The sequence below is a fragment of the Gekko japonicus genome, unplaced genomic scaffold (genome assembly GCF_001447785.1).
Source record: "Gekko japonicus isolate JY-2015 unplaced genomic scaffold, Gekko_japonicus_V1.1 scaffold2442, whole genome shotgun sequence".
NCBI lineage: Eukaryota > Metazoa > Chordata > Lepidosauria > Squamata > Gekkonidae > Gekko > Gekko japonicus.
This window is the reverse complement of record NW_015160906.1, coordinates 118172-134888: the sequence shown is the minus strand read 5'-3', so window position 1 is coordinate 134888 and position 16717 is coordinate 118172. Positions and strand designations below refer to the sequence as shown.

The 16717-nt window shown below is 50.2% G+C and overlaps 1 protein-coding gene across 1 annotated transcript in view; it reads right to left on the bottom strand.

Annotated features, from left to right (window-relative positions):
- CHTF18 (chromosome transmission fidelity factor 18) overlaps nucleotides 1–16717 on the bottom strand; it is a 45053-nt gene that overhangs the window by 17542 nt on the left and 10794 nt on the right. The window contains exons 10-20 of the mRNA XM_015424066.1: nucleotides 15740–15952; nucleotides 14227–14324; nucleotides 12197–12320; nucleotides 10768–10913; nucleotides 10502–10595; nucleotides 8772–8870; nucleotides 6915–7045; nucleotides 5369–5531; nucleotides 3798–4022; nucleotides 1339–1488; nucleotides 585–715 (exon numbers count right to left, since the gene is read on the bottom strand). Of these exons, the coding sequence (XP_015279552.1) occupies nucleotides 585–715; nucleotides 1339–1488; nucleotides 3798–4022; nucleotides 5369–5531; nucleotides 6915–7045; nucleotides 8772–8870; nucleotides 10502–10595; nucleotides 10768–10913; nucleotides 12197–12320; nucleotides 14227–14324; nucleotides 15740–15952 (1574 nt within the window). The remainder of the gene's footprint in view (nucleotides 1–584; nucleotides 716–1338; nucleotides 1489–3797; nucleotides 4023–5368; nucleotides 5532–6914; nucleotides 7046–8771; nucleotides 8871–10501; nucleotides 10596–10767; nucleotides 10914–12196; nucleotides 12321–14226; nucleotides 14325–15739; nucleotides 15953–16717) is intronic.

The window sequence follows — 16717 nt, the reverse complement described above, 5'->3', positions numbered from 1 at the left end:
GATGTTCTTATCAAGGGAAGGCCTCAGCCTCTCTGCCCTGTTGTTGGCCCTTCAGAGGGACTGGTTGGCCACTGTGTGAGTCGGGATGCTGGACTAGATGGACCCTCACTGGTCTGACCCAGCACGGCTCTTCTGAGGTTCTTATCAAGGGAAGGCCTCAGCCTCTCTGCCCTGTTGTTGGCCCTCAAGGGGAACCGGTTGGCCACTGTGTGAGTCGGGATGCTGGACTAGATGGACCCTCACTGGTCTGATCCAGCAGGGCTCTTCTGAGGTTCTTATCAAGGGAAGACCTCGGCCTCTGTGCCCTGTTGCTGGCCCTTCAGAGGAACTGGTTGGCCACTAGATGGACCCTCACTGGTCTGACCCAGCAGGGCTCTTCTGATGTTCTTATCAGGGGAAGGCCTCGGCTTCTCTGCCCTGTTGTTGGCCCTCCAGAGGAACTGGCTGGCCACTGTGTGAGACAGTATTTGTGAATTTCCCACACTGTGCAGGGGGTTGAACTAGATGACCCCGGAGGTCCCTTCCAACTCTATGATTGTATTCCACAGAGCAAAGGCAGACTATAAAGGCCAGGCTGCACTCACGGGTCCAGTTTGTAGACGTACTGCCCGTCGGGCGTCCGCTCCTGGAGGTAGGTGAGATTGTAGGCCAGCATGGTGCCGATCAGCTCAGACAACTGCTGCTTCTCCTTCTGGCTGTACAACTGGGTGTTCACCTGAAATCACAAAGCCGTGCAGAGAGTTGGCAGGGATTCCGTCTCTTGTTCACATTGGTCCAGAGCTCAGCACGGCTTCCCTTGCCCCTCGGCCATGCGCTACAGAGAATAGGCCGTCCCAAGAGTGCACACAGACTTTGGTGTGGTGGTTAAGTGTGAGGACTCTAATCTGGGAGAACCGGATTTGATTCCCACTCCTCCACTCGCAGTGGCTGGATGACCTTGGGCAAGCCATACTCCTTTCAGAGCTATTATCTCAAGGGCAGTTTTCTCAGAGCTCTCTCAGCCCCACCTACCTCACAGGGTGTCTGTGGTGGAGAGGGGGAGGGAAAGGAGTTTGTCAGCCGCTCTGAGACTCCTTTGGGTAGTGACAGGCGGGGTATAAATCCAATCTCTTCTTCTTTTACCTCACAGGGTATCTGTGGTGGGGAGGGGGAGGGAAAGGAGTTTGTCGGCCGCTCTGGGACTCCTTTGGGTAGTGACGGGCGGGGTATAAACCCAATCTTTCCTTTGCATTTACTGCTTGGTGAGCTATCCCATCGCCTAGCAAAGCGCATGGAGACCCCCTTACCCGACAGGAAATCCAGAATAGCACAAAGCGGAAACCAAGCAGACGTCCTTACCGGTCTCAGTTTCGGAGAGAGGATGTCCAGGAGGAGGCAGAGGGCTTCCAGCACGAGGGACTGAGGCCCCAGGCGGCTGCGGGAGTTTGGCGCGACCCCGGAGAGCATGGAAGCCACGAGGTTCTGCACTTGGGTCAACTTCGCCAGAGCCTGGATGGAAAAGCAAAGCGGGTCTATGTCTGAGAGGACGGGAACATTTTCATCTGAACTGAGGCTATATTTGGCCCTGTTAATTGTTATTGGATCTTTTGTAGTAAACACATGGTTTGTTGGGGTTTTTTTTGGTATACTTGTCAGGGCTCTTTTTGTAGAAAAAGCCCAGCAGGAACTCATTAGCATAATAGGCCACACCCAACAGCAGGAACTCATTAGCCTATTAGGCCACACCCCTGACAGCACAGCATATTAACATATTAGGCTACACCCCCATGTTACCAGAAGTGTGCTCATCCAGCCACACCCACCTTTTGCTTCTTCTTCTGTTTACCTTGCTTGTTGTCAAAACCCAGGGCTTTTCTTGTAGCAGGAACTCTTTTGCATGTTGGGCCACACACCCCCAATGTAGCCAATCCTAATGAGTTTCTGCTGTTGGGTGTGGCCTATTATGCGAATGAGTTCCTGCTGGGCGTGGCCAACTCGGGAGCCAGCCGGAACCCCGTTCCTGTGCGTTCCTGCCCAAAAATAGCCCTGCTTGATATATATTTAAGTCCTGTGTTCAGTCATTTAACTACTGGGCCCTTCAATTTGGGACTCATTTAACCTTATAGGTTCTTGTAGCACCTTATGAGACTAGAGGTGGTCAGAAGGACAGTGTCTGCATATGGTACCCCATACTAGTACATCTATCGACCAAAGAAACAGTACCTGATGTAATAAACACTCTGCATCTATGGTAATTTTCAAACTGTACAATACCGACACATTGTACGAAATGTATGAAGCCATTGAGAGCTGACTAGGCTCATGCTTACCTTGTAAATCTAAAAATTATCTGTTAAAAAAAGACTAGCAACATTTGTGGTGGGGAGAAGCTTTCGCGAGTCACGGCTCACTCCTTCGGATACGTAAGATATTCTAATAAAGGACCGATGTTAAAAATCAAGTTGAAACTTATAATATACAAAAAATACATGTAATTATTAGAAAGATAGGTAAAAACGTATAAGGGCCCAATGAGAGCCTCGTTGAAAAGTTCGAGTGGCCTAAAAGACAAGGGCCGATACCCAACCTGACGCGTTTCCTCCCTATTGGGGCCTCCTTCAGAGGTCAAACAGCATTGAGGTACACGTGACAATAATACATGTTACAATAAGATAACCAATAAGTGAATACTGGACCGTGAAAAGGAAGAAGAAGAAGAGAAAAGATTGGATTTGTACCCCCGCCCTTCACTACCCAAGGGAGTCTCAGAGCGGCTTACAAACTCCTTTCCCTTCCCCTCCCCACAACAGACACCCTGTGAGGTAAAAGAAGAAGAGATTGGATTTATACCCCGCCCTTCACTACCCAAGGGAGTCTCAGAGCGGCTTACAAACTCCTTTCCCTTCCCCTCCCCACAACAGACACCCTGTGAGGTAAAAGAAGAAGAAGAGATTGGATTTATACCCCGCCCTTCACTACCCAAGGGAGTCTCAGAGCGGCTTACAAACTCCTTTCCCTTCCCCTCCCCGACACCCTGTGAGGTAAAAGAAGAAGAGATTGGATTTATACCCCGCCCTTCACTACCCAAGGGAGTCTCAGAGCGGCTCACAAACTCCTTTCCCTTCCCCTCCCCACAACAGACACCCTGTGAGGTAAAAGAAGAAGAAGAAGAGATTGGATTTATACCCCGCCCTTCACTAACCAAAGGAGTCTCAGAGCGGCTCACAAACTCCTTTCCCTTCCCCTCCCCACAACAGACACCCTGTGAGGTAAAAGAAGAAGAAGAAGAGATTGGATTTATACCCCGCCCTTCACTAACCAAAGGAGTCTCAGAGCGGCTTACAAACTCCTTTCCCTTCCCCTCCTCACAACAGACAGGTGTGAGGCAGGTGGGTGGATAGAGCTCTGACAGAAACTGCCCTTGAGAGAACAGTTCTGGCAGAACTATGGCTTGCCCAAGGTCATCCAGCAGGTGCAAGTGGAGGAGTGGGGAATCAAACCCGGTTCTCCCAAATTAGAGTCCTCCGCTCTTAACCACTACACCAGACTGGAAGGTTAAACAGCAAGATCTATAGACACAAGACCTTCCTTATGCTTAGGCCGCTTGAACTTTTTAACAAGGCTTTCATTGGGCCGTTATAGTTTTTAACTGTCCTCCTAATAAATACATGCATTTTTGTAGATTATCAGTTTCAAACTAGGTTTTTAATATCGGCCCTTTATTAAACTTCTCTCTCACCCTTGTGGTTCTCGATTCCAGTTTTCGGGTCAGGTCTGTTTCCCCCGCCCCGTGTCTTACTGCCACTCCGGATACGTGCCTCGTTCTGGCTGTTGGGGTACGCCAGTCTGGGGATGTTGGATGCGGCAAAGAGCAAGTGGAAGGCCACGGGGAGGAAGGGGAGGTACCGCATGAGCTGGAAGTTCTGCCTGTGCATCATGACTTGGCGCACCAGATCGGTGAAGCCCAGCCACTCCAAGGCCAGGCAGACCGAGCCGAGACTGGAATCCTTCACCTTCATGTTCAAGAAGTTGTCATACAAGCCCTGCGAGGGAAACGAAGGCAAGGGGCAACTATTAACCCTTAGAGTTCCACTCTTAAGTGACGGCTGGAACAGTCGGAGACACCTGCTAGAGGAGACCGGTCTTTGTCTTTTTGACAAAGAGGACTTCCCACGAAGCTGATGGGCAGTAGGTTTAGGATGGCCAAAAGGAAACACTACTTTACACAGACAATGATTAAAATGGGGAATTCGCTGCAAGAGGCTGTAATGATATCAAATATAACAAAAACTGTTATTTTTTGGATTAAATCTTGGATTTTGGTATTACAATATGGGGAAGTAATTTCTGATATCATATTTTCATACCATATGATTTGTTGAATGTTTCTGAATATGGTTTAAAATATATTCCACGGAGTTTTTGTTATATTTGATACCCTTTTAGTGTGCATCTCTGGGTTTTTGTGTTTTGATTACGGAGGCTGTACTGATGGCCGTAGGAATAAACAGCTTTAAAAGAGGATTAAATAGATTCATGGAGGATACGTCTATCAATGGCTACTAGCCCTGGTGACTGAGGGGAACCTCCATGTTCAGAGGCACTAATCCTCTGAATCCCAGAGCCGGGAAGCAATATCAGGGAAGGGCTCGGCCTCTCTGCCCTGTTGTTGGCCTTCCAGAGGAACTCGTTGGCCTCTGTGTGAGACAGGATGCTGGACTGGAGGGACCCTCACTGGTCTGATCCAGCAGGGCTCTTCTGAGGTTCTTGTCAGGGGAAGGCCTCGGCCTCCATGCCCTGTTGTTGGCCCCCCAGAGGAACTGGTTGGCCACTGTGTGAGACAGGAGGCTGGACTAGATGGACCCTCACTGGTCTGATCCAGTAGGGCTCTTCTGAGGTTCTTATCAGGGAAAGGCCTTGGCCTCTCTGCCCTGTTGTTGGACCTCCAGAGGAACTGGTTGGCCACTGTGTGAGACAGGATGCTGGACTAGGTGGACCCTCACTGGTCTGATCCAGCAGAGCTCTTCTGAGGTTCTTCTCAGGGGAAGGCCTCGGCCTCTCTGCCCTGTTGCTGGCCTTCCAGAGGAACTGGTTGGCCCCTGTGTGAGATGGGATGCTGGACAAATGGACCAGTGGTCTGATCCAGCAGGGCTCTTCTGTTTTTCTTAAGCCAAATCCAGAGTGGTCGTTTCACTTCTAAAGCCGTATGCTTTTTAAGCCCAGAGCATTAGGCTTCTAGGACCAGAAGAAAGCACTGTGAGAGCAGAGCAGAGCCACCGCTCCGAGCTCAAGGGCCGGGAGATAAGGGAGAGGAAAGCGAAGAGGCCAGAGCCAGCTAGCCAGGTTTGGGCAGTGGCCCGAAATGGGGACCTGCCCCTGAACTGAATACCTGGGTGAGCTTTTCATGTTCTCCAGAGGATGTGCCGAGATGCAGGATGCGGTGGAATCTTTGGGCAGCAGCGTTAAGGGAGGCTTGGGCCGCGGTCGGGCCGAAGAAGTCATCCCCACCGCTCATGAGGACCGGATTCAAAGGGTCCATCCCTATCCGGTGCCTTGGGACAGGAAAAGGAAAGCGCTCAGGTCGGAGAGAGCGTGCAGACAGAGGAAAGGAGAGCAGCGAGTGAGAATAAGGGGGGAAATCTATGAGGCTGGGGACCCACCAGTGCAACCCCAATTCAGACAATACAAGAGAAGGGAGCAAACCTTCAGTCCAGCCCGCTGCAGAAGTGAATTCCCAAATGAGTACACCGCTGACGGATCGCCGTTGTCTTCCGGCCTATATACAAAACGGCCCCCCTCTTCTTCCAAGTGTCCTTTTGTGCCCCCCACCCACCCCAAATCCTGAGTTAAAAACAGGGAGCACATTTACACCCAAAAGAGCTTTTCTTGTCAAGAGCAGGAGAGGAAGAACGACGGGCATTCACCGGACATCTCTGCATAAGCTGCTATACCAAGCAAAGGGGGTGCAGTCAGAGCAGGGACTCGTGCAGAAACACGACAGGCAGCCTCTCCCAAAGAGCAGCAGATCATTTTGTCACGCACTATATAGCAGATGCAATTGAATAGCTGACTGGGAGCTATTCAAGTACATCATGCAGAGCTGCATCAGGTAGCCTCACTGACGCTTAGGGCTGACGCCCAATTATTTAGCTTGTTCATCATGGTGTGTTCAGGTGGGAACTATTTTTATCTGCAAATATGACTGAAGTCAGAGCAGTAAATCATGCAGAGTTACATCGGGTAAATTCACTGACACTTAGGGCTGACGCCAAATTATTTAGCTTGTTCATCATGGTGTGTTCAGGTGGGAACTATTTTTATCTGCAAATATGACAGAAGCATTTGAATAACTGACTGGAAGTCAGAGCAGTAAATCATGCAGAGTTACATCGGGTAAACTCACTGACACTTAGGGCTGATGCCAAATTATTTAGCTTGTTCATCATGGTGTGTTCAGGTGGGAACTATTTTTATCTGCAAATATGACAGAAGCATTTGAATAACTGACTGGAAGTCAGAGCAGTAAATCATGCAGAATTACATCGGGTAAACTCACTGACACTTAGGGCTGACGCCAAATTATTTAGCTTGTTCATCATGGTGTGCTCGGGCGGGAACTAGTTTTATCGGCAAGCATGACAGATGCATTTGAATAACTGACTGGAAGCCAGATCGGAAAATCATGCAGAGCTACATCGGGCAGCCTCATTGGCACTTAGGGCTGACGCCGACTAATTCAGCATGTTCGTCATGGTGTGCTCAAGTGGGAACTACTTTTATCTGCAAATAGGTCTGAGGTTGCAGAATTGGGATATTAAAATCGACTCCCTTAGCTGTGCCGAAGCGCTCTTTGCAGAGACGACTCACAATCAGCTTCGCTCGGCAAGCTCGGAAAGGGTTTCCTGACCAAGTCGCCACCGGCTCCCTGTCCTCACCTCTGAGCCTTCGGGAGCTGGAAGATCTCCTGCCAGATGGAGAACAGCCCTTTGTTCTGGTCTTTCAAGCCGACCGTCGCGGTCTGCACCGTCCGCAAGTTCAGTTCCTTCTGGCCGCGACTATGCAGGAACTGGGGAAGACAGGAACAGGGAAACCTGAGTCTGTGCTGCGGACTGGAGGGCGACGGCAAAACGGAAGGGGGTGGAATCCCTTTAATGCCGGGCGTCTTTGTGAAGAGCCCGAGAGAAGGGAAATGCCGTGAAATGAGAGAACAAACCAAGAGGGCCTCACAGGTATCCATGTGGAAAATACAGCAAACAACAAACACTGCGACATGAATGACTAGGCCAGTGATGGCGAACCTTTTAGTCGCCCAAACTGCGACCCAAAACCCACTTACTGATCGCAAAGTGCCAACACGGCCATTTAACTTGAATACTGAGGTTTTACTTTAGAAAAAACAACTCATACGTTAATTTAAGATGATCCAAACAAAGTAAGGAAAGCAATCCCAAATGTTTTCATTTACTTAAAATTATTTGGCAGAGAATTCGACACTTTAATGATGGTCTGGGCCTGGCTGGGGCGACGGCACGTGTGCCCACAGAGAGGGCTCTGAGTGCCACCTCTGGCACCCGTGCCATAGGTTCGCCACCACTGGACTAGGCCATTTAGGAAAGACCATGTTGTATAATGAATCAAACTTCGCAAAATTACAAGGAAAAGTCCATCATACTCAATTACAAGGAAAGTCCATCATACTCAACGAGCACCCGGATATAAACCCATTTCATCCCAATCTTCCTCAGGACTCATCCTATTGTATAGCAAGGTATCAGCCTCTCGATACAGTTCGATGTCTGTTAGTAGCAAACCAATGCTTAACTTCTTCATTTTCTGCACTTTTATCTTCTGGTTCCATTTCGAGTGTTAGTATTAGGAGCAAGCCAGTTTTGTCTCTTTAATTAGGTGCACAAGCCTCCTGTATTATGCAGTAGTAGCACCAGTCCTCTTTTCTTCTGGCTGGAAGCCTTCAATTTTGAATGTGGCTGGCAAAATATTTGCAGTGTTCCATGGAGAGCATTTCAGCCAGCATAGCAACACTCGAGACGGAACCAGAAGATAAAAGTGCAGAAAATAAAGAAGTTAAGCACTGGTTTGCTACTAACAGACAGTATCAAGACGCTGATACCTTGCTATACAATAGGATTACTCCTGACTTGCAGGGCTCTTTTTGTGGCAGGAACTTATTTGCATATTAAGCAAGACACCCCTAATGTAGCCAATTCTCCAAGAGCTTACAGTAGCTCCTGTAAGAACTCTATAAGCTCTTGGAGGATTGGCTACATTAGGGGTGTGTTGCCTAATATGCAAAGGAGTTCCTGCCACAAAAAGAGCCCTGCTCCTGAGGAAGATTGTGATGAAATGAGTTTATATCCGGGTGCTCATTGAGTATGATGGACTTTCCTCGTAATTGAGTATGATGGACTTTCCTTGTAGCAGGAACTCCTTTGCATATTAGGCCACACACACCCCTAATGTAACCAATCCTCCAAGAGCTTACAGAGCTCTTCTTACAGGAGCTACTGTAAGCTCTTGGAGGATTGGCTACATTAGGGGTGTGTCGCTTAATATGCAAATGAGTACCTGCTACAAAAAGAGCCCTGCCTGAGTATGATGGCCTTGTAATTTTGTAAAGTTTGATTCATTACGCAACATCGTCTTTACTAAATGTCCTAGTCATTCACGTCACGGTGTTTATTGTTTGTTGTATTTTCCACGTGAAATAGGAGAACGGCATTCCGAGGATGGCCGTCGCTGCTTGGCATTTCTGGCCTGCCGAGGCTCCGACGCACCTGCAGGGTGTTGATACAGGAGCGAATGTCGTTCTCCGTCTTCTCGCACAGCGCCGTCAGCGCCCCCGTGTCGGCTTTCATGCCCTGCTGGGCGGCGATCTAAAAAACAGAAGTGAACACTCTTTGCAGCCCACGAGGAAGCCTACAGAACTGACCACCAAATTAGCCCCTGGAAGCCCGGGGGAATAAAAGAGCTAATTTTTCCCAAGCTTCCCTTCCCTGGATGCCCGGAGACAATGGGGACTCTCCCACAGCGGACCGGACACTGCAATATTATTTAGGGAACGACAGTGATTAGGCAGGAGAAGATGGTGGTGGAAAGGGACGGCGAGGCACAGGCGGCTTACGGCGAGCCCTGTGGGGTTTTCAAGGCAAGAGACATTTGCCATTGCCTGTCTCTGCATCACAGCCCTGGTATTCCTAAAAGGTCTCCCATCCAAAGATTAACCAGGGCCGACCCTGCTTAGCTTCTGAGATCTGATGGGAATCGGGCTACCCTGGGTCATCCAGGTAAAGGCAAGAGAGGTTCAGAGGTGGTTGGCCATTTTCCTGCCTCTGCGTAGCAACCCTGGACGTCCGTGGGGGTCTCCCATCCAAGTACCAACCAGGGCCGACCCTGCTTAGCTTCCGAGATCTGGCGGGATTGGGCCACCTGGGCCAGGGCTGCCTCTAATTGGTGGGGCAAGCTTCCATCCAATCACAGCTGACTTCCAGCAATCCCATCGGGTTTCCAAGGCAACCAGAGGTGGTTCCCACTCTGAACAGTGTTTTATCCTCAGAACTCTCTCGTAAGGCAGCTTACAGCCAAGAACCTGGCCTGAGGTCACAGCAGAGCAGAGGTCATTTTGGGGGGGATCGCGGGGGATTGCAGTTCCCCCAGGTGAGGTACGGGGGGCGGGGCACATGACGAAGCCCCGCCCCCTGCTTCCGGCCGCCCCGCTTCCGGCCCTCATTCAGCCAGGAGGAGGCAGGAGAAGAGGGAGGGTAAATTGCTTCCTCCCTGCCTCTCCCCACCCCTGCCTGCCTGGGGCCAGGGAGGGCCTTCCTTGCACTCCCGCCAGCCTCGCAGGTGCACCGCCGAGCCCCTCATGGGGCTCGTCAGTGGAGCTGCAAGGCTGGCGGCAGTGGCCGGGACCGTTGGGGGCGGGGTGTGTGGCCTTATGACACACTTCCGGCGATGTCAGGGGGTGTGGCCTTATGACACACTTCCGGTGATGTCAGGGGGTGTGGCCTTATGACACACTTCCGGTGATGTCAGGGGGGTGGCATATGCTAATGAGTTATGCTAATGAGTTCCCCTAGCTCTTTTTCTATGAAACGACCCCTGCAGCAGAGGGAAGAGTCACACCCAGATCTTAGGACACGACACGACACAACGGCCAAGATGCAACACCCTTTAAAGGCCACAGTTCCCACTGGACGGATCTATCCGTCGCTCTCATTCTAAACTCAACTCTAAGTACCGGCAGAGACCCTCAGAGAGTAATTTCCCAAGATGTCAGAATCATTTGTAGTGTTCTTACAAGCCTGTAGGGCTTGGCTACGTCATAGGATCAGAGAGTTGGAAGGGGCCAGACAGACCATCTAGTCCAACCCCCTGCCCAATGCAGGACCAGCCTGAAGCACCTCTGACAAATATTCGCGTCACGGCCTGCCGTGCGTGCCCAGTTCAGGTGGCAGAGAAACCGCTCTCGGAGGGCCGAAGAAATACACTTTGGGTTCACACCGACCTCCTGCAGCCTCTGCACCAGCCTGGATGGGGCCGTCGAGGGGAAGTGGAGAAGGAAAGACTGCTGCCGTAGCTGACGCAGAGAAGGGACGTACCTAGGAGACGGAGAGAGAGCAGGTGAGCGAGAGGCCATGAGAAACACAGGACCAGGGAGGCAGCCCCTGCGACAGCCACTTCGGGGTGGGGGGGTGGGTGGGTTCACAAATGTTTTAAGCAGGCCAAACATGCCAACACAAGAGTTTTCTGCCCCGATGTTTTGCCCCTTACTGGTCGTTGCAAATGCAGATGATCGGACGCAAGAGGAGTCCGCCCTCTCGCCGCTTCCTCCGCCCACTCGCGCTGCTGGCGGCCCCTTCCGCTTCCGCCTCTTTGCCCTTCTGGTTGACGGTGTTCAACAGCACGTTGATGGATGCCTGGGAAGCAGAAAGGGAGCCGGTTTGGGGCATCAAAAGAGCCCTCCTTGATCAGACGCTGTAGTCCATCTCCTCCAGCATCCTGTTTCCAAACGGGGCCAGCCAGGTGTGTGTCCGATCCCCCCAAGCAGGGCATAAAGATACCCCTCCCCATGCAATTTCTTGTCCCAGCATCCCCCCAAGCAGGGCATAAAGATACCCCTCCCCATGCAATTTCTTGTCCCCAGCATCTGGTGTCCAAATCCTATACACAGGAGGTCCTGTTTAGCTATCACTACTAACAGAACAACTAGATACGAGTCCGGCAGTATCCTAGACAACAACAAGATTTTTGGGTATGAGTTTTTTAAGCCTCCTTTCATCAAATACAAGCGATCCCAGAGCCCTAATATCCCAAACAGAAGGCGGGGAGGGGTACTGCAAAGAAATGATGCAGAGGTACAATGCAACATGTAACCAGCTAGATAAGAGCAGAGGGGAACTCCTTTGGGGGCAGAAAGTTAGGATCTGTCGTGGGATAAGAATCCTATGTCCCTGTTCAGACCGGGGGGGTTCCACTGTTCTGAACTTGTGAATGAATTCAAGTTCAGCAGTCTCACGTTCTATTCTCCCCTTGAAGCATCTGTGTTTGAGGGTTACCACTCTTACATCAGCCACGGAATGACCAGGAAGATTAAAATGTTCTCCTGCTGGTGTTGTAGACTAATCCCCCCCCCCCCCAGGATTTCCCCACAGCTTTAATCAAGCCGATTACATTTTGCATTGTAACGCTGCGTCCTAAGTTTCTTCTTTGCAACACCCTTCCCACCTTCTGACTGAGATACAAGGGCTCAGGGATGTCCATTCCAACTTCTATCTGATTAAGGGAGTTTTGACTCTTGTAAGCTCGCACACCCCAAAATCTTGTTTGCCTCCGTGGACCCCTCTCGCCGTAATAACATCGCCGTAATAACATCAAAATAGAAAATTAATTTTTGATCTAACTTTAAAATACTTCCAACATTTGATTTTTTTTTTAAAGGCAAAATTTAATAGACTTTCGCCGGCCCTAAAATTTCACACACACACCTTGATGTGAGGAAAAAAAATTAAAACATTTTCAAGCCCCCCTAAAAATATCGTGGGCCCTGGGCACTGTGCCCAATGGATAAGACAGTCCTGCCCAGAGGGTACAGCGAGGGAGACGTACAAGGGCAGAGATGAGTCAAAGTGTCTCTTCGTATAAAGAAGCAAGTCCTGAGGAGAGGGGAGGGTTCCCTGTCAACCAGAGAAATCCTTCCTACCGTTGGAGCGCCGTCGATCTCGTCGATGATGAGGCAGTTCGGTCTCTCGTCAGCTCCCAGCACAGACTTCATTTGGGTGGCAGCTTCTATCCGCTGTTTAAAGACGTCGGGGCTACGGTCGTCGCTGAAATAAAGAAGAAGAAGAAGAGATTGGATTTATACCCCGCCCTTCACTTGGAGTCTCAGAGCGGCTTACAAACTCCTCTCCCTTCCCCTCCCCACGACAGACACCCTGTGAGGTGGGTGGGACTGAGAGAACTCTGACACAAACTGCTCTTTTTCAAGGACAGCTCTTATCAGAACTACGGCTTGCCCAAGGTCATCCAGCCAGGTGCAAGTGGAGGAGTGGGGAATCAAACCCGGTTCTCCCAGGTTAGAGTCCGCGCACTTAACCACTACACCAAACTGGCTCTCTCTAATGGATCTAGGAAGTGGTGGGGTGTTTTTTTTGGGGGGGGGAGAAGGCAGACAATCCCCTTAAGCGTTGTACTCCACTTAGAATCCAAACACGACACAATAGATCTGTTAGCCACAGGACTCTACGATTTCGGAGAGCGGAACATCGTGAATCGTAGGCATCAACCGGCCCTCCCCTTTTAGGCTCACCCGGTTCCTACTTCCCTTTCTTTTAGGCACCAGGCTCGTACCCCTGGGCAAGCAAACAGATGCGCTTCTTCACTCCAGGGGCGATGAAGAAGAAGAAGAGAAGAGATTGGATTTATACCCCGCCCTTCACTACCCGATGGAGTCTCAGAGCGGCTTACAAACTCCTTTCCCTTCCCCTCCCCACAACAGACACCCCGTGAGGTGGGTGGGGCTGAGAGAACTCTGGCACAAACTGCTCTTTTTCAAGGACAGCTGTGCCAGAGCTTGTGACTGACCCAAGGTCACATCAGCAGGTGCAAGTGGAGGAGTGGGGAATCAAACCCGGTTCTCCCAGATTAGAGTCCGCACACTTAACCACTACACCAAACTGAAGTTACAGAATTAGCCGTCAATAATTTAGTCATCTTTCAAAGAACGTAAGAACATAAGAGAAGCCATGTTGGATCAGGCCAATGACCCATCCAGTCCAACACTCTGTGTCACACAGTGGCCAAAACCCAGGGGCCGTCAGGAGGTCCACCAGCAGGGCCAGAACTCCAAAGGTCCTCCCACTGTGGCCCTCCAAGCACCAGGAATACAGAGCATCACTGCCCCAGGCATAAGAACACAAGAGAAGCCATGTTGGATGAGGCCGATGGCCCATCCAGTCCAACACTCTGCGTCACACAGTGGCCAAAACCCTGGGGCCATCAGGAGGTCCACCAGCAGGGCCAGAACGCCAGACGTCCTCCCATTGTGGCCCTCCAAGCACCAGGAATACATAGCATCAGAGCATCACTACCCCAGGCATAAGAACACAAGAGAAGCCATGTTGGATCAGGCCAATGGCCCGTCTAGTGCAACGCTCTGTGTCACACAGTGGCCAAAACCCAAGGGCCATCAGGAGGTCCACCAGCAGGGCCAGAACTCCAGATGTCCTCCCACTGTGGCCCTCCAAGCACCAGGAATACAGAGCATCACTGCCCCAGGCAGAAGAACACAAGATAAGCCATGTTGGATCAGGCCAATGGCCCGTCCAGGCCAACGCTCTGTGTCACACCGTGGCCAGACAAAATCACAGAGGGGAAAGCCATCAACGGCCAGGAAGCCACAATAACGAAATGATCCTTCCCCTGAAAACTAACACTGAACAACAACAACAAAAAGCAGACTTGAGTTCCGATGTCCTGTTTTGGGGGCCTTCTGGGAGCACGTCACTGGCCACCGTGTGAGGCCGGATTCTGCACAACTGGCCTGATCCGGCAGCTCTGCTTATATATTCTGGTTTATCTTCCATCTCGAAACCCCATGCTGTATCCCACGTATTGCACTCGCAATGTGTTTCTAAGCCCTGCAGCGCCGAATCGTGATGCAAAAACACCTGACCGGAATTGCAGCGGAGAACAAAAGGAGGGAAAGGCCGACAGCCGCTCGCGGCTGCTCACCTGGCGTTCATCTCCACCGCGTTGTACCCAGCATGCTTTGCGATAATGTGTGCCAACGTGGTCTTGCCCAATCCGGGGGGGCCGCACAGCAAGGCAACCTGGAGGCGGGAAGACAGGAAGGCAAACTCCCAGGGCCTCCACAGGCAAACAGGGTCTGACCCTTCCTCTGAATTCCCGGCACAGACTCTCTTGTTTGGGTGTGGAGAGGGGAGTCTCTGTTTTGGTGTATATCCTGAACTCCCTAAACCAGGGGTGTCAAAGAAGCGGCCCGGGGGCCGGATTAGGACCCCGGAGGGCTTCTGTCAGGCCCGCAGTGGAACTGGCTGTCTTCTGCTTCTTCTTCCAGTTCGGCTGCTACTGCGTCATCGTAGGTTTGCAGCTTACAGATACACACCTGAACAGCACACTCAAGGTTGCAACAGCACAGACATTTTGATGCAATAATTCAGAGCAAGAGGTGTCAGTTAGGGCTCTTTTTGTAGCAGGAACTCCTTTGCATATTAGGCCACACACCCCTAATATAGCCAATCCTCCAAGAGCTTACAGAGCTCTTCTTACAGGGGCTACTGTAAGCTCTTGGAGGATTGGCTACATTAGGGGTGTGTCGTCTAATAGGCAAATGAGTACCTGCTACAAAAAGAGCCCATATCAGACACTGTTAAATAAGCAAAATGTTGCAAGAGTGCTAATGTTTTATGCATGATTTTATTTTAAGTAAAAAAACCCACCTTTGTGTTTGTGTCCTTTATAAAGTTTATATCTCCGATACTTGGCAATACATTTTATGACACACATGGCCCGGCCCAACCAGGTCTCATTTATGTCAGATCCAGCCGTCGTAACAAATGAGTTCGACACCCCTGCCCTAAATTCTGCAGTGAGAAAGACAGAGAGGCTGCTATGCGGCACATGGTTATTTGGGAAGAAACCCCCCGTAGAACTCTGCAGAAGTTATTCCTGTTGCTAGGATTTCCCCCGGGGCACATTACGGGCAGAGAAGAGGAAGAAGAGACGAAGGAGGCGAGTTGGATTTATACCCCACGCTTCACTGGGAGTCTCAGAGCGTCTTACAATCTCCTTTACCTCCCCCTCCCCACAACAGACACCCTGTGAGGTAGGAGGGGCTGAGACAGCTCTTTCGAGAACTGCTCAGAGAGCTTGTGACTGACCCAAGGTCACACCAGCAGCTGCATGTGAAGGAGTGGGGAATCAAACCCGGGTCTCCCAGATTAGAGTCTGTGCTCCTAACCACTACACCAAACTGGCTCTCTAAGTACCAGCCTACCTCAAAGGGTCGGTGTGAGGCTTGCCAAAACAACACAGGCACACCTTTAAACATTTGATATCACAACTATATAACAACTCTGCCTCATGTTTGCCTCCTCCTTCCTCCAAGGAGAGCAGAGAAACAGGCACAGTTTCCCCTTCCCAATTTTTTATCCTCACAACGCCCTGTGAAGTAGGGCAGGCTAGAACCGAGGAAAGTCAAACACGGGCAGAGGCTCTTCTTCACCTTGAATTTGGGTCGGTTGTGCTGGTCCAACTCCGCCTCCAGGAGTTCCTCTGTCAGCTGGACTTTGCTCTTCCAGGGGCCTGGCCGCTCTTTGGGACGCTTGGTGGGCAGGCCGGCCTCCAAGCCCGGCTTGGCCTTCTTGGTGGGCTTGTCCTTCCCAAAGACGACCACGTCCCACAGCTTCAGCCACTTCAGGAGGCAGCGGTTCGTGTACTGAGAGAGGAGGGATGAGCAGGAAGGGAAATTCACCGAGGAGAGGAGATCGCCCAGCAAAAGCCCGCGTCTCCTTCCCCAGCTAGAAACCAGTCTGTTTAACTACTTTACGTTGCTCTGCAAAATGCAGGGAAAGGGAATGATGAGGTAACCGTCGCCGCCCTCAACCACAGGCCTGGTGGAACTAGAGATGTAAAATTTCCGGAAATTTGGAAGCTCGGGAAAAAAACCGTTTTTCCCGGGGAAAAACGGACATTTTCGGGAAAATTGAAAAAAACCCGCTACATTAGCATTTCTTTTATCTTTTCTAGATTGAAAATCATTCTGTTACTTTAGGAACATAAAATATGACTATGGACATTTTTACTTGGCATGAAATTATCACAACTACGTAGCCTATTAAAAATATAGTGTATCCAAACAATTATTTCAAACAGAATCCCCACCCACATGCAAAAACAAAACTGAAACTTTTTAATTTTCTTCTGACAATGGAACCTCCTAAAGGAAGAAATGCATCTTGTTCTTGCATTGGAGGGTTCAGTTTGTAACCTAGGACTTGCTTGTCCTCAGTGCACAGAAATTAGATCAATCTGATACCATATATATATATATATTAGAAATGATTTGGAAAATATTTGAACACCTTGTCTTAAAATATTTTATTCATCATGTTAAAATAAAACGTTCCATAATCATTTTTCCCCCCCTTTTTTTCTTTTTTCAATTTTTCCAATTTTTCGGAAAAAACCAAAAAAGCTTCAG